Genomic DNA, 23605 nt, shown 5'->3' with positions numbered 1-23605 from the left:
CCAAATCCTCTCCAATTGTTAGAATTGGACTCTGGGCGTTTGGGAACAGCTGAGGGAGGAGGCTACTTGAAACTGTGAGTTTCGGGTCGGTGTGAGCGAGCCGGACTTTCAGTTGACAGTAATTAACACCCTTTGAACAATCTAAGCTGTGCGAACGTCAGAGGGCGGTCACGCTGATGCATCATTAGTGAGACAGGAGGACAGCTGCATGCAATTCCTAGCAGAATAAAAATAGTGGCTGCTGCTGAAGCGGCAGCATAAGCGGCAGACCTCGTTGCAGCCCGCCTCGTTTAAGACGGACACCATCAAGACGAGCAAGTTTACCTGTGCAAGTTCACCGAGCACAGGCACCGACAAAGGCAAAAATGTGCCGTTCCACCATATCTGTTATCACCGGCCATTGCAGAAAACGGCATCATGTCAAAAGGGGCAGAAATCCCCTTCACCTCCAGGAACTTAAACGGTCCTCACCGACAGAAACCTCCTTCTCCATGGGCTTGTGGAACTGTCAATCCGCAGTCAACAAAACCCGACTTCATAGCTGGCTATGCCAACCACCTTTCATTGGAACTCCTTTGCTCTCACTGAGACTTGGATCAAACCAGAGAACACTGCCACCCCCCGGCTGCACTCTCCACTAACCTTACACTATCCCACACCCTCGCCTATCTGGACGAGGAGGCGGACGGGCCTGCTGATCTCCAACAAATGGAAATTCACCCCGCTACTGCCTTCAAACAAATATGTCTCATTCAATTCCATGCCATCACAGTGATCGCCCCAGCAAAACTCTACGTGCTGGTCATCTACCGCCCTCCAGGCCAACTAGGGCGACTTTATTGACGAACTTGACACTCTGCTATCCTCCATCCCTGAGCATGACTGTCCGCTTTTTGTTCTCGTGATATGAACATCCACTTAGATACCCCAGGCTCAGCGGACTTTTTGGCCCTGGTCCACTCCTTTGACCTCGAACTGGTTCAAAGCCCACCGACTCACAAAGCTGGCAAAGAGCTTGACTTGATCTTCACTGAACTGCAGCACAGACACCCTCATGGTGACGCCTCTCCATCTTTCTGACCACTTCTTCATCCAGTTCAACGTCAGCCTGTCAGAACAGCCTCCGGCTCCTCAGCCGATGGTCACGTTCGCCCGCAACATCCGAACCTGTCTCCAACACACTTCTCCTCTGTGGTTGCCTCCGGTCTACCTCCACTCAACACCTTCTCCTCTCTGGAGGTTAATGAAGCCACTGACTCGGCTCTGCTCCACACTGACCTCGTGTCTAGACGAGTTGTGCCCTCTTACCACAAGGCCAGCTCGATCCAAACATTCTCATCCATGGCTAAATGATACCCTCCGATCGCTTGCGCACCAAACTCAGAGCCGCTGGAGAGGAAATGGCACAAATCCAAACTAGCTGACGACCTCAAAAACTACCAGACACTCCTGACCTCCTTCTCAGCCAGCATCACTGCTGCTAAGACTGCTTTCTACCATGACAAAATCAACAGCTACAGACACTTTCGAAAACTTTTCTCAACCTTCAAATCGCTACTCAACCCTCAGCTGCCTCCTCCTCCATCCAGCCTTACTGCAGATACCCTCGCCTCATTTTTTACAAACAAAGTGGCGGCAATCAGCAGTCAATTCTCTACATGCCCACTCAACGATCTGACTCAGATACCGCGACTCCTACAACCTCTAGGGACTGCTGGAACATCTTTTTTTTTTTTCAGCATTCACGCCTCTCTCCGAGAGTGAAGTGTCCAGACTCCTGACATGCAGCCGCCCTACCACATGCTCGCTGGACCCTATACCTACGAGCCTACTTCAGTCCATCAGCCCGACCATCGCCCAGCTATCACACATGTGATCAATGCCTCGCTAACCTCCGGCACATTTCCAACAGCGCTCAAAATGGCCCGGTAACACCGTTATTTAAGAAAGCTTCTCTCAACCCTGCTCAAGTCGAGAACTACCGCCCTGTCTCACTACTGCCTTTTCCTATCCAAAGGCATTGAACGAGCAGTCTCCAAACAGGTCTCTGACTTCCTTTCACAGAACAATCTTCTGGATCCAAATCAGTCTGGGTTCAAAAAGCGGCCACTCTACCGAAACGGCTCTGCTGTCTGTAACAGAAGCCTTAAAGAAGCCAGGGCGACCGCCGGTCATCAGTACTCATTCTGCTTGACTTATCGGCTGCCTTTGACACGGTTAACCACCGTATCCTTCTCTCTATACTTTCGCTGACATGGGAATCTCCGTTCTGCTCTCTCCTGGTTTGAATCCTACCTCACAGGACGCTTCGTTTAACGTTATCATGGCTTGGTCAGCTATCCGCACCTCACCATCTCACCACAGGGTCCCCAGGGCTCAGTGCTGGGCCCCCTCCTCTTTGCTATCTACACCACCTCCTTGGGACAGATTATCCGTTCGCCGCGGCTTCTCATACCACTGCTATGCACACGACACACAGCTCTATCTGTCCTTTCCACCTGACGACCCCCTGGTTTCAGCACGGATCTCGGATTGCCTTTCAGACATAGCTACATGGATGAAGGCACACCACCTCCAGCTGAACCTCTCAAAGACTGAACTGCTGGTCATCCCAGCTAAACCTACCATACACCACGACATCAACATCAAATTTGACTCCCTGTCTGTTTCACCGACCAGGACTGCAAGAAATCTAGGAGTTGTTCTTGACAACCAACTAAACTTCTCAGATCATGTTGCCTCAGTCGCCCGGTCATGCCGCTTTGCACTCTACAACATACGGAAAATCAGGACTTACTTGACTCAAGATGCTACCCAACTTCTGGTTCAGGCAATAGTCATCTCACGACTCGACTACTGCAATGCCCTCCTGACAGGTCTCCCAGCCTGCGCAGTGAAACCACTTCAGATGATCCAGAATGCGGCGGCGCGCCTGGTCTACAACCAACCCAAAAGGGCACATGTTACCCCGCTGCTCATCCAGCTACACTGGCTACCTATGGCGGCCCGCATCAAATTCAAGTCTCTAACGCTTGCCTACAAAGTAGTCTCCGGCTCTGCTCCCACCTACTTGAATGCCCTCATACAGACTTACACTACCTCCAGACCGCTGCGCCCCTCTGATCTAACGGCGCCTAGCTCTACCACCGGTGCGCTCAAGCCAATCCAAACTTTTCTCATCTGTTGTTCCTCGTTGGTGGAACACACTGCCAGTTCCTACAAGGGCAGGGACAAGGGCCTTTTCCACTTTCAAAAAACTCCTGAAGACCCAGCTCTTTAGAGAACATCTACTCTCATAGCAACACTTACAACAAGTCTTACTGATCCTAGCACTCACCAGCCGTTTTAAACTGACAAGTAACTGTTAAAAACAGCACTCACCGGCGACTTATTCTTACTGTACTCTAATGTTTTTTAAACTGTCCTAAAATTGTGAGAATTGTTCTAAAACTTACTGTTTACCATGTTGTTAGTCGCTTTGGTTAAAAAGCGTCAGCCAAATGTAATGTAATGTAATGTAATGTAATGCTATGGTTAACTTAACATGCCCACCATTACAGTGGAGAGATGTTAGAAAACTTTTAAACCTTTTTTTTTATTCTCCCGAGACGCGAGCTACTTAAGGTAGTTCGCTCATTATCTCAGATCAGTGAAGAACTACCAGAGAAAACGTTGGGGAGAAAACTCAAACAAGTTAATGTTACAGTTTCTCGTTGCAAAATTAAAATCTCCATGCGCTTTTGTAGGCTACACGCAGTCTCAAAAACACTGTTTACAGCTCTTGAGTCACGTACTAGGTCATTTTTTTTATAACGATAATTTAGATAGGCCTAGGTTACACTTATGGGGTGGGTGCTATTGTGTTTTCTAAAGAATCTCCCGTCTTGGTTTTGTACAGAAATCAATATTAAGTGACACATACGGAAAAGGGAAAAAAAGGTCACCTTCCGATATTTAGCAGGCTACGGTCTGGAATTTAAAGCAACACCGAGTTTTTTGTACCTTACCGTACTTTCTATTTGTCTCGTAAATCCGCCGCCCGAGTTGGAAAGTGTAAATTACCCAGCTTTCTTGCGGCATTTTGGGCAGGCACGCCCACTTTACCTCGGAGTACTTGAGGGTACCCCAAGGTGGACGTACGACCTTACAACAAACATGGCTGCGCCCATAGTTGAGATGAGATGACATGCATTTTTGCATATGTACTGTGTTGGTCATGTTAATGTTGATGTAATGCTCTTACACACTAGATTACATTGCTGCTTCAATCCGGTCGCCAATTCATGTATTGCACGGTTTTGCTGTGCCTGCAATACAATGTAACAATTTGTTTTCTAGCCGTTTAGCTAGAGGCTACATGTAGCACAAAACAATAACAATGACTAGCCTCCTGCTAATGCCCCTCGTGGCTCGAGAGAAACGCGTTCCTATAGCCACTCATTCGTACATGTTGTACGAGTGGGTGTACGATGATTTACAAGACAAATAGAAAGCACCATTAAAATAATGTTTCGAAAATCGTTTCAGTGGTTCATCAACTCGTAATAGGGTGAACGGCACATTCTGCATTCGCTTCGCGGCCCTCTATCGGCTATAACCGCACGCACTATGTAAGTTTGCCGGATCGGGTAGCGGATCTGTAGTTCGATGGAATGAGACATGAGAAACTATAAATTTGACTTGCATCTGATGTCGCAATACATCCTACTTTCATAAAATCATGCAACATATTTTACATTGTCTGTGGACATTGTTATTTGCAAAGCTGGTGCTGGATAAACAAATAGTGCGTGCGACAGAGGAAAAGTTCTTTGGTGTTGCTTTAATTTAATATTGTTGTAATGGTAGGATAACTACACAGTTTACACAATAATTACACTGTGTTATAAATATTGTATATCAATGCATTTATTGTCTGTCAATTACCCAAAAGTGTGGCTCTGTCTCTCATTGAACAGTAGCTTATTTAATGCATTCTAATCCATTGTCAATCACTTCCGGGAACTTTTTGAAGTTTACATGAACCACGTGACCTTAACGAATTTTGAACACCCATTGTCGCAACTCTACCTTTTAATTTTGACCTTCTATTGCGGTTTTCTCATGCACTAACATGCACCACCCAAAAGAGAAACAGAGAAAGACAAACAGAGAGAGAGAGAGAACAAAGGCATATCCTGAGGGTACACTAGAGTTCTTCCCCTTATTAAAACTTTATTCACAGAGCTGTCTCAATTATGCAAGGAGCTTTGCCATGCATACTACTCACACCCAGGGATCAGAGGGGAATGGCCCGTTGATGCTCCAGCCGTAAACCAAACGTATAAAGTATAAACTGGTTCCTGAACATTTGATCCTGGCGTGCCCCTGTACCAGACTAGGAATTGGTTGACTGGTTGAAACTTGAGCTTTTGATCCAGGCAATCCTTTGTGTCAGGTGATAAAATGCTTCCGAAGCGTTTGATCCAGGCGTGTAGTCGTGCATATGTGGCAGCAGGCTGGGGTGGAGTGGCACCATGGCAACAGCTGACACCTTTCCAGCCCCAGAGAGCAAAGATGGGTCAAGGGCAGTGTGACGAAGGGCCAGGGGAATTACCGGGTCGCAGGAGGATGCAGCTTAGAAACAAGCCATAACAAGCCGTATACACACTCTCCTGCACACACATGCAGTATGCACCATGAACACATACAGAATGCATGTGCACACACACACACACACGATGTACACACACGATGTACACACACCTACACACGTACACACACACACACACATACTGTACATACACACACATACATACACACACACACACACACACACACACACATACACACACACACACTGTACATACACACACATACATACACACACATACATACACACACACACACATACACACACGCACACACAATTACACAATTCGGCACCTTTATAGAGTCACATGGCAAAGACGCAACAAAGGTTCACACTCATATACACCCAACCCAGAGAATGGCATGCTGTAGATGGACACACAGAGTGAGAACAGCAGAATGAGACAGCTTTGTCTTGGTAAGCACTCTCATCTTCCTCTGTTTTTTCTCTGCCTCCTCCTCCGTCTTTTCCTCTTTCACTATTCCTCCGTCAGTGGCATTCTCTAGCTTTCTTCGACATTCTGATTAAGTTATCCACTGTCCATTGTGGAGAGCTATACTGATTAGATGGATCTGAGCAGCTATTTCACAGTAAACAAAGACTGAAAAAATTGACTGTACCCCACAGCTCATTCAAATACATTATGTGTGAGTTTCTATTTGCCGGTATTGTATGTCATGATTCCAAAGAGCTCACACAAAAACAACAACAAGCACTAAGAGAGCAGGTAAGAGAGAAGTGAACAGACACAGCAGCCAAACACATTTGTTTTTTTATGTTGTCTAAATGAGCTTATGCAAGGTCTAGACACTTACAGGCCATTTAGACAAGAGGACGAGGTTTGTTTGTGAATGATACCATTACCAGCACTGTGAATACCTCTCTTCCTCAGACATGAAGAAAACTTTACTTGAATCATTCTCAGTCCTAGCACGTACCATGTGGACCTTTCTCTGACCAGTGAGAGAGCTTGCCTGAACTAATAACAGAGTGGGACAGAGAAATAGGTGAACAAAGAACATGCTGCTCTGTTACATAACAGATGTAAACCACGGTCAGAAAACATTACCAAAATAAAATCTTAAAGCAAACAGCACATCCTATTAGCATACTGTGTATTCCAATTCCATACTGTCAACATTTCCACTGCAAGTGTTTATTTCTAAGACGTTGCATGCATCCATCAACTGTAACATTAAACAATATTTTATTTCTTTCTGGCTTTGGAAACCAGAGCTGAGGTCACTATACCTGACTATTACAACTACATACTAACGGGAATGGTTCTGCCATACAGACAATTGTGAAACACTAGCCTTTTTTCCGTTCCATGCTGTACGCTCCAAATGCATTATGCCATTACCTACTCTCCTGGTAGTGGCTTATTGATTACTTTTACATGGATGAGCTGCTTAGTGGGGAGAGTGGCTGCCTGTTAGCCATGCAGTTGTGTGGTGAAAGCAGAAGAGAGAGATGGACAGATAAGTGAGACAGATAAGTGAGACAGACAGACAGTGAGACAGATAGAGAGGCAAGAGAGAATGTAAGAGAGTATGAAAATAAGAATGAAAGACATAGTGATAGAGAAAGTGAGAGTGTCTGCAAGAGAGAGAGAGCATGAGAGAGGCACACATGTAGACACAAACATATAGGTTTGTTAATCTCAGATGTTTGTTTGCCTATTCTTTGTTTTCTGTATTTAAACATTGTGTTTAATTGTGTTTCCCTTACAATTAAACAAAAAAGATAATGGCAATAAAGTTCACTTAAATTTAATTGAACTGAGAGAATATGTGAATGAAAGAGAGAGAGAGAGAGGGAGAGGGAGAGAGATGAAGATCTTGCTGGAGGATGGAAGGGCTGTCTTACATCCAGCTGAGGCGCAGCAGCATGCCAGAAGCCTCCCACATCTACGGCCAGCAATCCACACTCATTATCCTCCTGCCGGGGGAGGTGGTGGGGTGGTCAGGGGTAGGGTGGTGGCAGCAGAGGTGGAGGAGGCACTAAATGGCAATCCAATAAGATGGGAGGGAGGGGGGTCCAGGGCAGAGGGGTGCCTGGCGCCTAATTGCCAGGATCACGTCCCACGTGCCTCGGCCTCGCTCTGCATGATTAAGCCAGGGCACAGAGCGAGAGGCCTCAGCACAGCTTTAAATAACCCAGCTGCCTTGACTTGCTTACGAGAGGAAAGTACAGAGATAAGTGTGTGTGTGTGTGTGTGTGTGTGTGTGTGTGTGTGTGTGTGTGTGTGTGTGTGTGTGTGTGTGTGTGTGAGTTAGTGAGTGAGAGTGAGTGATCTGGCTTACCTGAACAAGGGAGACAAACAGAGACAGACTCCTGATGTCCTGAGAGAGAGAGAGAGAGAGAGAGAGAGAGAGACAGACAGACAGGCAGACAAGAGACAGAGAGAGAGTATGTGTGTGTGCAACCGTGCCTCTCCTCTGCACTATACTGAACTGCCTTTAGTCTTAAAGTCACATGTTAATCCATCAAATTTCTCTCAATGAACGGCCCTCTGCACTGGTGTGAGCTATACTCACAACATCAGGCAAACACTAACACAGGGCCCTCAGGGTAAATACCTGGCTGTCAGGCGCATGGCCTCAATCACAAACTCAAAGGACACACATGAATAAAGAAGAGATACAGATACAAACAAGCTTTTCAGCGTCTATCCTCTTGGGTTCACACGTTTAATTGTATTATCTGCTAAAGGAGCACAGTCACGCGATCACAGTTTTGTGTTCGGGTCTCCCTTCACTCTATAACCATGTAGTAAAATGATCAAAGGGGACCATATACACTTATTAAAACTCCTTGGTTGGTCTTGTGACTTGGCGCTTAATGGTACAATTGTTCACCTTTGTGCTGATCTTATCAACTTCAAATTGTCATCCCCGGTGATTCTATAGTTCAAAATATGTAGTTTCCATATAGAAACACTCTTTTATGAGCTGAATATTTCTCATCATACTGAATTTGAGTATTGCTTTTGGACATCTAAGCAATACCATAATACTGTATGTATGTATGTATGTATGTATGTATGTATGTATGTATGCATGCATACCTTATAAGCATTAAAATCCTTTTCCTAATCCAAACTGTGTTGCAGTCCTATGAACAATTCTGTGGTGATGTCTACAAAAAGCCTCCAGATCTGATGAGATGGGTTTGTACTCCAATTTAAAGGACCCAGTGTGGTGCCAGTACCTTACTTTGCATGTAGTTGATGGTAGTGTATGGCAGTATCCGCTTTGATGCGCCATGTTCTCCAACAAAGAGATCTAGCACAGGCAAAAAAATGGGTGACAATATAGAGCCATTGTGTTCAGAATAGAATTGTCATATCCCAGGAGAACTGTGGATTTACTGAAGCACAAGCATTCATCCAGCCCCACCATTGTTACAGATGGCACTGGCAGTGATTACTGCACGCTACAAAAAAGATGAATATGTTGTATATTGTAATGTAATATAACTATACTGAAAGAGCCTTGATACTCCATCGGAGGCTCATTGTGACTTTTTCCTGTGTTCCACACTGATAATTAATCTCACAGCCAGCTCTCTTCCCTACTTTCCCACTCATTTCCAGGTCACCTACTCCCAGACTGGCTGCTGGCCTGACCCCCTTTATCCTCTCAATTGAAGCACTCAGGAAGGAAGCCAAGGCAGAGCTTTTCAGTCAGGGCTTCAACTTTGACTGTTGTCAGAGACAATAATCCCCAGAACAATAATATTGAAATTATTAATTAATTAATATATGAAAACCATAACAAGGAATGTGATCCCTCTGCCATCCTCTGCGTTCCTAGGCCCAGTGAGACTGGTTCTCATCCCCAGAGAGGAACCTGATAATAACCAGTAATTAGGTCAGGACTCCCATGTCTCCCAAAAGGGCTGCCATATAGTCAGATATCTATCTCACTGCAAAGAAAAAATAACACACACACAAAGATTAAGAGAGAGATTAACATTCTGTACTACTTCTACGCTATGTTGAAGCCATGCCATGGTGTCAAAATACCTCTCTACATTAAAAATAATGCACAACTAATAATGCAGCAGCCTATACAGTAATATTTCAACAGTGGCCTTTAATATTTCAGATTTGTCACCATCTTTAAAAAGGGCATCTAACATGTGCCATGTCTGCCCACATTTTGACAAACACGCCAATTAGGTGCCACATTACCTACGGCCTCAAATGAAGTCGTGCATGTAGATTGGCTGTTGGACAGTAGGGCTCAGGTTGGTGGCCTAGCCACGTTTGTGTTTGAGGGTCACTGAGTATATTTTTGGTTGAATTAGCTATGTGGGTGGAAGTAAGCACTTGAGGGACACCATTTTAAAGATGGTGGCTGCTAACTAGCTAAAGCTAACCCTCAGAATCCTGACCCCCTGGTTGGGTAGTACACAACATTTCTTTAGGCATCAGGGGATGAGGCTCAACCATTGCACAGATCTGGACCCACTGGCCTATGCTACATAAACAAACTCTAGACAGAATAAGGCCGTGGTGTGAATGGAAACGAGCAACAAATGCTTAAAGCACTGATGTGAGAAACATAGAATACATTTCTTTAACCATGCCTCCAGAGATAGGACACTACCAAGTCCTTAGATCATCCAAAGTACTTCATCATTACCCTTTGATTTCTTGAACTTTGAATGCTAAAAATTTCCACAACATACATTTTCTTTCAGTGACAGAACATTTCCCCTAATGCTGCCATACTGTTACCCAGCACAAGCATCAGTGAGAGACTAGAGAAGAGGTACTGCTCTTACTTACACTAGGGGTCTCAGAATTCCTGCTGCTCCTCATCTCATCGTAAAATTAGGGAGAGGGCCGCCTAAGACAGATTTAGATCAAACATTTATCAAGCCACTCTTTCTCCCACCAAGCGTGTGTGTGTGTGTGTGGAGCATGGGGCTGATGAGAATGTGTGTGAACGTATTCTGACAGCATTCACACAATGCTCTGGGAACGTGCCAGGGGCAGGCCTGGAGTTCCTCAACAAGCTCAGTCAGGCCTACGTAAGCACTTATCAATCTCAAGAGGCATCTAGCAAGGCAAAGCTCATTCCCATTCTCACTGGCCACTTCAGTTCTCCAGTATTTAACACCACACCTCCAGCTGTAATGAGGAGTGCAAACATGGAGGAGCTGAAATGGTTTGTGTTGAGTCTGTATTTTACACGTCACCTTTACCTCACAGACTGATGTTTGCATCAGGTTCCATGTGTAGAGTTCCTGTGTTCACACCCATACACTTTATGTGTGATAGACAAGAAACAGCAACCCTAGTATGTAGCTTACAGTAAGTTCATTTGGGTCTCTAAAGCAGCGCACATAGTTACCACATAGTTGAGTTTGTTTATTCAAAGGATGATGTCTACAGCTTTAACCTGCACAGTCAAATTTGTTGAGCTTTACACTTGAGCCACACATGAGCTGTGGTATTTGAAGGATATTTGCTGGTATTTACTGTGTCATGCCCTCTCTCTGAGTGTCATTAATTCCCAGCGAGCCACTGAGCAGACAGCAAAATGTTTGTTTATTGGCACATACCCCAGCAATGCCAGGAAGCTCTCTCTTTCCCTCTCTCTTCCCCAACCCTCTCACTTGCTTACCATTCCTACGCCCCCCCCCCTCCTCTCTCTCTCTCTCTCCTGCAGTGAACAAACAGGCAGCATCACTCAGCAGCCTCCCAATAACCATCCATCCCCTGAGTGTGGCCTGTGTCAGCCAAGGCAATTAAAACCATCCATTCTCTCCCCCTCCCCTGCTGCTGCTACACACACACACACACATGTGCACACGTGCACACACACACACACACACACACACACACACACACACATAAATACACACGTACAGACACACACACACTGTAAATACACACATACAGACACACACACACCCAGCCGCCTGTACTCGCTGCCCTGTGACCTGTCTGTGGCCTTTAAGCAGTGTCGAAACCTCCACTGAATGCTCAGTTTCAGATGTCAACACAGGGAGGAGAGAACGAGGCGGAGGTAGAGAGAGAGAGACAGAGCATGCATGAGAGAGAGAGAGAGGATCTGAAGAGGTAAGGAGTGCAATAATTCATGAAACAGAAAAGGAGTGCTTCTCCTCTCTCAGGCCTGGTGTTAATTTTGAGGCCGAGGGTGGGGGTTGATAGTACAGATACAGATGGCACCTGGTTCTTCATTATGAAAAGAAGGAACACAGCCTTTCATGCTAAGTGGTGTTATTTTTAAAGGATTATATCAGTTTGGAGAGCAGGAGAGATGACTGCAGAGTAATGACTGCTTTGGCAATACAAACTCTCTTTTGTCATGCCAATAAAGCACTTGAAAACACAAGAGAGAGAGAGGAGGGGAGATACAAAATAAAGGAAATATAATGTTTGCCTTTTTAAAGTCTGTAGTAGGGAGGAAATGGCCCTGAGACCAGGTTTTTCACTGCAGTTGCTAAGAGCAGTTGCTTCCTTTTGTTCAGTGCCTACCAGCACAAAGGCTAAGGGATAGATGGGCTCCATTTGGCCCTCATCAAAGCAACAGACAGAAGAGCAACGAAAGGCATTTGCTCCCTTGAGCCGCCCGGTGTGCAGACGTGTGCAAAAGACTAAGAGCTGTTGATTACAGGGCACCATCCCTGTTGAAAGATGCTTTGACTTCAGAGCGGCTGCCTGCCACCATCCACCGGCATGATGCTGACACCCCTGATTAACCAGCTTTCAGCTGAAGGGATGCGCTCATTTTCAGAAAGGCCAAGGATATACCTGCTTGTAACAACGAGTACACACATACAGTACGCATCAAGGCTGCAACATGTATCCCGCCTCCATTGTGCACGTCCTCAAAAAAACATGGCCTGTTCCGCTAAACTGGTAGTATAGGCACATGAGCAGCCAAGACTGGCTTTATTTATGACTCTGGGTCAGAATACTATTGTCTGCCCTCTAGCAGAGTTCTCCAGTAACTTGCGTAGTGTTCTCACTGCTCCCCGAGCGCCGCTGTTGTTGCAGGCAGCTCACTGCGCCGGGATTAGTGTGTGCTTCACCTCACTGTGTGTTCACTGTGTGCTGTGTGTTTCACTAATTCACGGATTGGGATAAATGCAGAGACCAAATTTCCCTCACGGGATCAAAAGAGTATATATACAGTACTTACACATATAGATGTGTGCGCAAATGTATGCGAATGTTAAAGGAAAAAGCAAAAAGCAAGCATATCCTTTAGGATGCTGGGGGTCTGCAGGCTGAAGCTGCACTGAAGTGAGCTGGTTTCACCTCCCATAGCCTTACAAGGCCTCTCCTATTCCATAAAATATGCATAACATCTACAGTATCTGACCAAGATGTGCCAAGGCCATGTTGTTCAATAATTAACTGACTTCACCTCTCATTTATTTTTGCCCAGCTGTGTTTTTTTTTCGATTACCTTTGTGGGCAGATGAGTCAATCTTGTGAAATCTCAGCCCTGATACAGTATGTCAAAAGTGAAAGGGAGAGTGAAAGGGAGCTTCACCTTATTTGTTGGGTTTTCCTTGGGAACAAGTGGAGTCTCGCAACAAGACATACCAGCCCTAGTGCCAAGCAGACACGGTGCGATTTTGGCCTGTTTTTATCACCGAATCAGTCGGACCTGATAAAGTTTTGAATCAGGCAGAATTCCTGTCCAATTTGTGGTGTAGTTTGAGTAGGCTCACAATGCCTGATTAGAAGGCAAAAAATAATTCCTGCTCTGGTTTGATTAGACTGGATTTCTGCCATGTCAGACATTTTTGTCGGCTGCGAGAAGTTCAAACATATGAGTGTGAGCACAGCAATTTTGTCGGATTGAAATGTAGTGTGAGTTACCATGTCATATGTAACAGAAAAAAGTACAGTGTCTGCCTGGTTTAAGGGCTAAAACTGGGCTTAAACTATTCTTATCAGATGTCATTCTACCAAGCAGCACAATAGGAAAGGAAAAGAGAAAAAGAGACATAGTGTATGCAGCTAACTATTGTGTCTTGGACATTACGTAACATGATATAATGTGATAGTTGGTCATGTAAATAGCCACCGTCATCCATCTTCAGTGTGCAGATGATGCCATCACAGCCCATTCAACACTTTCATGTTCTGGTTCAAAAGTTTTGCATGTGTGAGTCTCAAGCAATAAACTAATATCTAAATGTTTTGTTTTTTTCAACAAGGAACCAGTATAATGCTTTTTGACCCAAGGCTGTAGCCATGGAGTCAACATTGGGGACGACCAAATGTGCATGGCGGGTGAAATCAGTTCCTGCCATTTTATGTAAAAATTCATGAACACATGATATGTTCACTTCTATTTTATTTTTATGAATAATGTCTAACAGTACTATTTTATACTGTTTTTGTGTCATTCTATCTGATTCTATCGGTTGGAGTGACCACAGGGAGGTGTGTAAATAGATAGATAGAACTATCAGATTACACAGCTAAAAGGCCTTCGGACATCATTTGGCTAGTAGTACCAGGCGATTCTCAGTAGACATATTCATAACAATGGAAAGGTTTTTATATAGATGCAGTATGCTGCATTATTGCATACTGTATGTGGTCATTTGGTCAGTTTTCTGAAATATTATGTATACTGAGCCATTATCTAATGAAATATGCAATCATTTGCTTAGATTTCAGAAATTCTAACACTGAATAAAGTCAGGTTCAAAATTCTTCTTTTTGTTTTTCATTTTGGCAACATATTTGAGTGTGGACCAAGGACTAGACCAATCCAATTCAATCTAACACCAATCCAATAATCTGGTATGGTGATAAATTCTAGTGAGTGAAAGAGATACAGTAAAAAAACACATTTGGAAATGATGAAAAACACTACAGGATATAATAATTCCATATTGAATTGCATTACATGACTATGTATTTTGACTGTCTTGGTTACATACCATACAAAAAAGGACTTTCATTTTGGTGTGACTGACTATTAATTTAAATAATTATTCACTAAAACATACACTAAGCATTTTGGGGGGGTAATCCATATGATGGTGCTGGGCATAAGAATTGTTTAGAGAAATGCACTCACTATCTTAAAAATGTTAAGGATGATTTGAGAAATGATAACTGAGAAAAACATCAACAAACACTGTAAAGTATACAGATGAATACACAGGGAAACGTTATGAGAGAATATTTTTTCCTAATACAATATGTGCAAGTACGCCCCCACCTCTCTGATCTATAATCATAGAGCTTGCTGATAGGCTTTTCATAAATTTTTAATGGCATACTACGATTTTCGGTCAGGGTAAAGCTGTCTAATTACTAGGTTCAAGGAAAGCTGAATCATAAGCAGATAGTGGGAGACGGTAACGGATAAGTCCCTTCAGGGCGGAACAAGACCCCTCCGATGCGCGTCGGGGTCCGGTTCGCCCTGTCGGGACTTATTTTCCCAATAATGACCGGCGTTCTATACATTATCCCTTACGTATCCATGTGTTCTCAACAAAAAATCAGATGGGGACTGAAAGTTGGCTAACGTCTTTACATCTTTACAGTATGTTAAGCTTGAAAGTGTTTCCAAAAAGTATATCATAAACATCAACTTATTGCTAAGTCATTTCAACAAAAATATCACCATTGTGCACACACAGAACACCAAAAGAAATGGGTACATGTATAGGCAGAATAACCCTATTCACAATTGTTTTGTCACAGACTGCCTTATACCAAACACATATCCAATATCTAATCAGACGGCACAAAACAAACTCCATCTGATTGTCATGGACGATGTCGAAGGGTTAAAGCTTGGGACAAATGATCAGGTTCCCAACCATTCTGCACAAATTGCCAGGGTAGCTGAAGCCCCAAGAGTAATATGGACCAGTATGACATAATGTTGGCATGGCATAGCTTAAAGGCCATTTGTGCTGAGTCAGATCTGAGAATGTTGAGATCCTGCAGCAAACTAGTGTAACCTGTGTTGTGTGGATTACGCGCCTCCACCCTGCACTCGCCCAGACTCAAACCCACAAACAGCAGCACATTGGAAATCGAGCATGCTAGCAATCGGGCTAAAAGCCCAAGCTGCTAGCTCTCTCACTGGCACGACTCTTATGGCATCGGGAGGGAGGTTTATCAATGTACATACTGCACAGCTACGGACCAGCTGGCTACCGTTACACTACCACAAGAGCCAAAGGTGCACAAACACCAGTCCTCCTTACCAGAAGGAACAGCACCTCTCCTCTCCGACCCTCACCGAGACACGCAATACAAAGTACACCACAGGTCCTGGAACTAAATCTGTAGGATGTTATTGGGCTTAAACGATCATGTCATTTTGTCAATTTAAACAGCATCTACAACATTACACAGTGGCCTCCTTCACTACCTCTTTCACTCAGCTGATACTGCTGCATCCCAGTGAGCATTTCCATCCAAGGCAAGCCAAAGCTCAGAGACGGTACACAGGAGGGATTTTATCAGTAGATTTCCTCCATACACAGGCACTGACCCCGTGACCTTGACATTACCTGACCTCAGAGAAACTATGGGAGCCTTTCTGCCTCTATCTCCACAGCCGGGGTCCACAGCTGCTATTTCTGGAACAGAAAGAGCTGGCTGCCTCTATCTCGTATCCTCAGACTCTCTCTCACACACCATGCTCCTTTTTGAAACACACACACACACACACACACACACACATTATTTGGAATCTTAATCAGAGTATGTCCCTAGTAAACATGCTTCACTTCTTCACCATCACCATCATCAAATCTTCTATCTGGTGCACATATGTGGGGTGTGTGCTTTCCTTTAGCCTTTAGAGAGTACTTTAGAGAGTTTCTCACAGAAGTAAATTGTGGTGATACTTGGACTGTACTTGATGGTCTTTTCACCTCAGATGTGATGTCAACCTAAATGTATGCAACCTACATTAGACAACCATGGAAGAAACTTCAACACAAGCACTCCAAGACTGTTTAAAAGAAAAAAGTAAAAAAGGTTTACCAAGTTACCACTAACTTGTTATTAATTAAACAATGTCAATGTTTTATACTGCATATTCGCATACTATTGAAATCCTTGGTTACCTTTTTAGGTATTACTGAAGCAACTCATACTTTGTGTGTGGCAGTAAATAAAGTAAATAAAATCTGTTATCTATCCTATTTTAGTGTTGTAACTGTTTGTACCTTGCTAAAACCAGCACTGATTTTGATGCACAATTACTAGTAACAAAGTTTGAGAGTAACATGACACTGTCATGAACGTGTCATACACATTATAAACAAGTCATGAACGTTTATGTGTATATATATATATAACACTTCTGTCAAAGTGTCATTTGGTTTTTGTCATAGCAAGTTAGGGTTAGGGTTAGTGTTAGGGTTATGACAGTGTCATGTCATTCTTATGTAGATACCTTCAAGTAAAGTGTAGCCAAACTTTGTTACTAATAATTGTTACCCAAAGGTTAGTAAGTATAACATTGAGTGCAACAGAACATACTTGGAATTACAGCTCCAAAAATATTTCACTAGAGAAAGCACATATCAAATACCATAAACACTTAGTAAATAGTAACTTTTAAAATGCTGCCATTAATAAATAAGTTGTATGTGTGAATAAGACTCAACAAAATGTTTATCAGTGTTTTCTTTTCACTCTTTTGTGATCAGACATATTTTTATCTCAGTAACACTGGAGGTCCCAAAAAATTACAATAGCATTGAAACAAGCTATACATTCCAGCAATGCATGTGGGGGTACCCACATTACAAACACCTTTGTAAGGACCAATTAAGTTGTAAGTAACGTCAACAGTTAAATACATGGAAATTGCATGCTGTCTTTGGTGGCAACAATGTTACAGTTTGGGCACTGTCAGCAGTGGTTTACTCAAATCTCTAGCCTCCCCAGATGTTCGGACACGAATGTATCCAAGCAAAGACATGGAGTGGTGGCAAAAGTCTTCCACCTGTCTAATTTGCTGGAAACTGAGGACAGTCCTCCATGCACTTGCAGCTTGCGTTGCATTCCTGGAGGAAACGATGAATGGCTTTGAAGATGAAGTAGTCCCACTTGTCATATTCAAGGCAAAAGACTCAATGTCATGATTTATTGAAAGATTGACAAAGCGGTAAATGTTCCTTACTGCTTTGATGGGATTTTCCACTAAATCCTCATAACGCACAGTCATGTATTTCCCCTTAAACCAGTTGGGTGGATTTATAGCTGTTTTTAGAGTTCTTGATGTACGGTCACATATCACTTCCATAGCTCCAATAGAATGGTAGTCAGAGCCGTCTTTTTTGTTGGCCTTATGACCTGGATCAGCAAATGGCATACGGTGAAGTTTGGGGTCCCTGCTGCGTACCACCTGCAAATTTTCACGAATCAACCCATGTCTAGATTTAATCCTTGAGTTGGCAACAGCCCTGGGGTCTCTAACCAAATGAATCACCTTCAGATTGAAGGAGGGGTCTTCCATTAAAGGAGCCAATACATTGACATCCAAGATGCGCACTCCCTTGATTACTATTGTGTTGTATTTCAAGCACTCCTCTTCCAACATTCTGAGACTCTGAGGGGGACATTTTTTACACACCTTGTCATCAACCATTCCCACCACATCTTTCCTGTATGCTGTGCAAAGAGGCAAAGAACACATGACTTTATTGAGAGTGGCACCGAAGACTCCAAGAGAAGTTACATTCTTGCCGCCTGGGCTATTGTACAGCTGAAACACCGAGAAATCACAGCGGTACAGGGAGTTCAGCATGTCTCTGGCTGCCCCCTGGAGAGACACCGCATCACCGGGGTAGAGCTTCTGCCATATATGCCACATGGGTTCGTACAGGAAGAATACATCGGGGTTCTGATTGAACAGTTCTCCGAAAAAAGACGACCCAGATCGCCATGTTGTCAGAACATAGACCAGCTGTCTTTTTCTGGTTTGAGGGGCTTTGTAAAGAAAACGGATATCTGACCTGCTCTGAAAAGTCGTGCTCTGCATTTGATGGTTGCACTGTTGTGGCTCTTTAGTCCATTTGTAGTTAGCCAGGTTCAACATGGTCAAGGCTACAAGCAGAAAGTACGCGAGTAACATAATTATTCTCTTTTTGCGCAGCACTTTCATAACAAATCCGGGATTTGCTATGATCTTCGTATTGTTCCGGTAGGTTCTGGGTTTCCTGCCGAATCCAACATCTTTCTCCCATGGTGGCGTTAATTTGAGTTGATAAGGTTTGTTTTTCATTTGAAACGACTGTAACTATATCGTCTGGTGACGTTTAGATTTGCAACACTGTAGCATTCCGTGTAGCAGCTGCAGTGTTACATCTGGAGGCACACGTCTGCATCAAGTCCATCGATGTGGGTACTCACGAAATAAGTGATAAGCTGCCAAATCCTCCGAAACCCGGTTGAAAACGTAAACAAGTACTGCACTGCGCAAGTGTTCTCATTCGGATTTAAGGCCTCAGTCGGAGAACGACAGATCTATGTGAAAATGTACTTACTGAGAATTAACGCCTCGGATCCCCTAGTTTGCTGATGCATCTCGGCACAGACTCTATGGTAAACAAAGCAGCACCACCACCAAAGAGGTAGTTTACCCCACAGACTTTGGAAAAATGTCAGTTTACGTCGGACAGACACCATTTGGCACTAGAGATATAATAATAACTCCCCAATTACGTGACTGTGATCCTTCTCTTCAGTGAAATATTCCCTGCCCATCGAGGCTGACGCCGACTATAATATCATCCTTCCACTGAAACTAATTGAAACTGCGCGAATTCAATCAGAGCATGGCCAAACAAAGTCCCGCCCACCTGAAGATGTGATTGCTGGAAGTCCCGGGAATCAGTCAAGCGGCGAAGAAAGTAATTGGCCTTTCGCACGTCTGTCTAATGTCGTGACTATTCGAGGGACTGTCCCTTTGCAACATACAGCACCATTTAAACATCCCTGGTATCTTTCTTTCACCGATGAGCTCTGAACATTTCCGTCATGTCACATCCATAGCATTGATCATGCATATTATGTAAACTCACGATGTTCGCATGAAATGTTTGCATTACCATATCTAGAATATCCATCTAATTTTGATGCAATATAAAGGGAGAAAGGAATCCCCCACTGATGGACTTTAACTTATAACAGAGAGACTTTACTCTAGGCCTACAACAGCAGTATTAACCTATATATTAACTTAGAATTTTTTTAAAATTACACATTTCAGATGCATTTCAGAAGCATCTATTATGGGGATGAAAGTTGTATAAGATTAGGCTGATGTTATGATTCTCAATGGGGTTATATAAGACAGTTATTAAACTCACCCTTCCTATGGAGGCTTCTTATCTTTTACCACTTTTTTCATATTGTATGTGACTGCCACCTACTGTCGTAATGTTCCTGTCTCTCTCTCTCTCTCTCTCTCTCTCTCTCTCTCTCTCTCTCTCTCTCTCTCTCTCTCTTTCTTTCTCTCCCACGCTCTACAACCCCCACCTCCACACAACCCCAACACACACCACCTACAGTCAGGAAATTGAATAACTGCAAATCACCGTATGTCCCAGGTACAAGTACAGATATTGATTTTGTGACTTTTGTGTATTGTGTATTGATTTTTTATTGCAAAAATTGGTGGCAGTACATTGTTTTTCAGTACCTATGAAACTGGAAAGTGTGTTTATGTGTGTGTGTGTGTGTGTGTGTGTAAGAGAGAGAGAAAGAGAGAAAGAGAGAGAGAGAGAACTATGTAGCTCCATGGGCCTCCTTGAAAAGAGATTAAACTAGTGTGAGGTTCATGCCAGTGTTGCATTAGGCTGGCTCACTGCCATACGTGTGAGTTTGAACGGCCTAGAGTTCGCATTTACACCAAGTAACACCCGTACCCCCCACCTCCATGACACACACACACACACAAACACACACACACACACACCCACACACACACACACACACACACACACACACACACACACACACACACACACACACACCCACACCCACACCCTCTCCATCCTCCTCCATTTCTCCTCCCTGTCTCCCTGTAGTTCCTCAGTGTGTTTCTAATTGACTTCCCCGACCCGCTCCCTATCTCTCCTCTCACACTATTGCTCTGTAAACCCCTCCCCTGTGTCAGTCCTGCTGAGTACTTGGCCTGCGCTGCCTTCCTATTCTGGGGTCTGCTTAGGCTGCACCACAGATGAGTTAATATTAAAATATAAAAATACCTCTCACAGGGAACTGGGCAGTCTGAACATCAGCAGTGTGTGTGTGTGTGTGTAATCTACACCTATTTCTTACTGATGCTACATGACTAACCATCGGACCTGCCTTGCACATTTATGCAAATGGAGTGGCTGCAACACAGGCAATGCAGTGGAAACCAGGTTGGCGCCAGGGATCACATGGCGACACACAGCCTATACGAATCTCTTCTCTGGCTCTCTGCCTGTTTTTCTAAAGCCCTCTCCAGCTGGTCACTGTCCAAGCAGGCACACACACTCTTAACACTCTGCAAAAAAAGTGAGAGACCTATGGGCTTGGCCTAGTGCTTTGAGTGTTCTGGCAGCCTGTCATGGGTGGACGCATTAGCTGCTCCTCTCTACACTGACTCATCCAGAAGTGAGTCATTAGACCTCAGGCCTTTTTATGGAACGGCAGGAAGAGGCACTGGGGCAAGGAGGGCAGTGGAGCTCATTCTCCACATACTGTTATGCAAACATCTTCTCCTAAACACCAAACCTGTATAGTGGGCTCAGTTTTCCTTCGGAGCTATGGTGCACTGGTTTTTGGAGGTGGTTAATTTGTTTTTAATCAGTGTCAGCTCAGTTGAATGAGTTTAATTATTAAGCTGATTTTTTTCATAATGTTAAAATCAGAACTTTGATTTCACTCATATCTACTATCAATCTAATCTCCATTTAAATGAGCAAGACCATGAACTCTCTCACACACACCATCTCACCTGCAATCATTATAGACAACAAAAAGGAATGTGCATGAATGGAACGCTTCCCATCACCACTTCTCCATCCTTTGTCTATATACACTCTCTTACCTATAGACTCATTGTTAGAAAGTCACCCACACATAGAGGCATCTGCAGAATTCACACTGAATAATACAAATATGAAATAGTATCTGTAGTTGGCCAGTCCTTCATGGTGTAGTTTGAAGTGGCACCATTGGTGATATAGTGCATAATCCTCATTTCAGCTTCCTCGTAGTAGGATTTCCCTTTTGACCTTTGTATTCACAGCATGTGCGTAACTCTCCGTACTATCTTAAAACTATTTCCTCAAAACTTCTTTTGGGAACACTGAATATTGCCACTTCAATTTCCCCCATTTATTTCCCAGTGTTTAGTCAATAACTTTACCATGATTCTTTTCATATATGTCATTCCTCAAAAAATGAGCTACTGTAATGCTTGTCCCTGCATGAGAGAGTGGAGTCAGGTGCTTACAACCTTCCAGAGTCCATTGTCCTTTGTTGGCCCCTGAAGAAAAGAAACATTTGTACTGCCAACCAATTATTAGCTCAGCCCAACAGCTTTGCATGCCTAAGCACCTGACCTCCATTTGTTCAAAATAATTCTAAATCCCACTGTGGTAAAACAGAAACCCTCCTAGCCTTACAAATGAGAATTACCAATTCTACCAATTCTCTAATTTGCCATACAGATGACTTCCACAACAAAGGCCCCATCCCTGAGACAGGTGGGCAGCTGAGTGATCAAGTTTTTGATAAGGGTAGAAACTAGGGGAGCAGTGTGCCTTTTGTGACCCACTTCCTGCTCAGGGGCCCTCGCAGGTAACCCAATCCTGTCTTCGGGCTAATCAATAATGCAGGGTAACTGGTGACGACTCTGAGGCCTGTTGAATGTCTCCTGAAGGAGTGAATCAGCGCTGGATTGGGTTGCAGTAAAATGGCCGTGGGCTTCAGTGGAAGTGATCCTTCGTCTCCCTTACACTTGTTCGCCCACAAGGATTCCCTCTCCAGAGAATCGTTCATTTTCAACCTGGGGAGGCGAGCTGGACTGTTAGCTTGGCTGCACTATGGATTACTCCCGACCGGTTTAGAACACAGCCTGAGTTGTTTACATTCTTCCCACTGTGTTTAGAAACAGGAAGTGTTGTTAACTGAATGTGATTGGTAAGTCTTGAGTCTGATGGTTTTTTTTTTTATGATGTAGTTTCTTTTCTTGAGAGTCAATGTTCAGATAAGCGTATTACTCACACTTTGCCATGAAAGAGGAGTAGTGGAGGAGAGATCATTGTTCCTTCCCCTGGAATTACTTTGGTGATCTGTTTCACATTAGACTCAAAATTGTACATTTGACTCAAACTCAAATATCCATTTCGTCCAGTTACACTGCAGCTGCAAATAGATGACTACCATTCAAATTTTGTCTGGCTCAGTTCTGGTATGACTTTGACACAGTGAAATATGGACCGCATCAGTGTAGTTTCTGCTTATGTTACTAAACCATAAAGAACCACTGACTGCTGCAACATAAGGGTTGTACCACCACCCACATAAAGAAGACCTCCATACCCCTTATCAGTGAATGAGTTCATTACTGTTGTATCTGATCATATCTGATGGTGAAGTGTGTCTTAAGAAGAGATATGACATCCCTTTCCTGTATCACATCTTCCATCTGGTCATTGTAAGGCTAAGGTAAATTATGATAGTGTTTTGTGTGATCAGGACAGCTAATGTTAAATGTAGTAATGTAACTAAGGTATTAATGTAGTAATGTAATCTCACAGTCTCAAACCACATCTATTTCTCTCCTGTCTGAGTCTCAAAGATTAACAAAAGCCAAAATGTAATTGCTGACACAGGAAGAACATTTCATCACACATCATGTTAATCAGTGTGATACCATAACAACCCGCAACAGTTTTTATAACAACTGATAAATGGTTGATAAATCG

The 23605-nt window shown here is 43.7% G+C and overlaps 1 protein-coding gene and 1 pseudogene across 1 annotated transcript; one reads left to right on the top strand and one right to left on the bottom strand.

Moving 5' to 3' along the window:
- The first annotated feature begins 470 nt into the window (after positions 1 to 470).
- Positions 471 to 3284, top strand: LOC125293621 (annotated as a pseudogene).
- A 13963-nt stretch (positions 3285 to 17247) lies between these two features.
- chst2a (carbohydrate (N-acetylglucosamine-6-O) sulfotransferase 2a) lies at positions 17248 to 19444 on the bottom strand. Its single transcript, XM_048254270.1, has one exon. It carries the CDS (start codon positions 18901 to 18903, stop codon positions 17512 to 17514), a length of 1392 nt encoding a protein of 463 aa, XP_048110227.1. The 5' UTR covers positions 18904 to 19444; the 3' UTR covers positions 17248 to 17511.
- Between the last annotated feature and the right edge of the window lie 4161 nt (positions 19445 to 23605).

This window comes from Alosa alosa, chromosome 1, assembly GCF_017589495.1.
Source record: "Alosa alosa isolate M-15738 ecotype Scorff River chromosome 1, AALO_Geno_1.1, whole genome shotgun sequence".
NCBI lineage: Eukaryota > Metazoa > Chordata > Actinopteri > Clupeiformes > Clupeidae > Alosa > Alosa alosa.
Note: the sequence above shows the minus strand (reverse complement) of the source record. Positions and strands in the feature narration are given on the sequence as shown.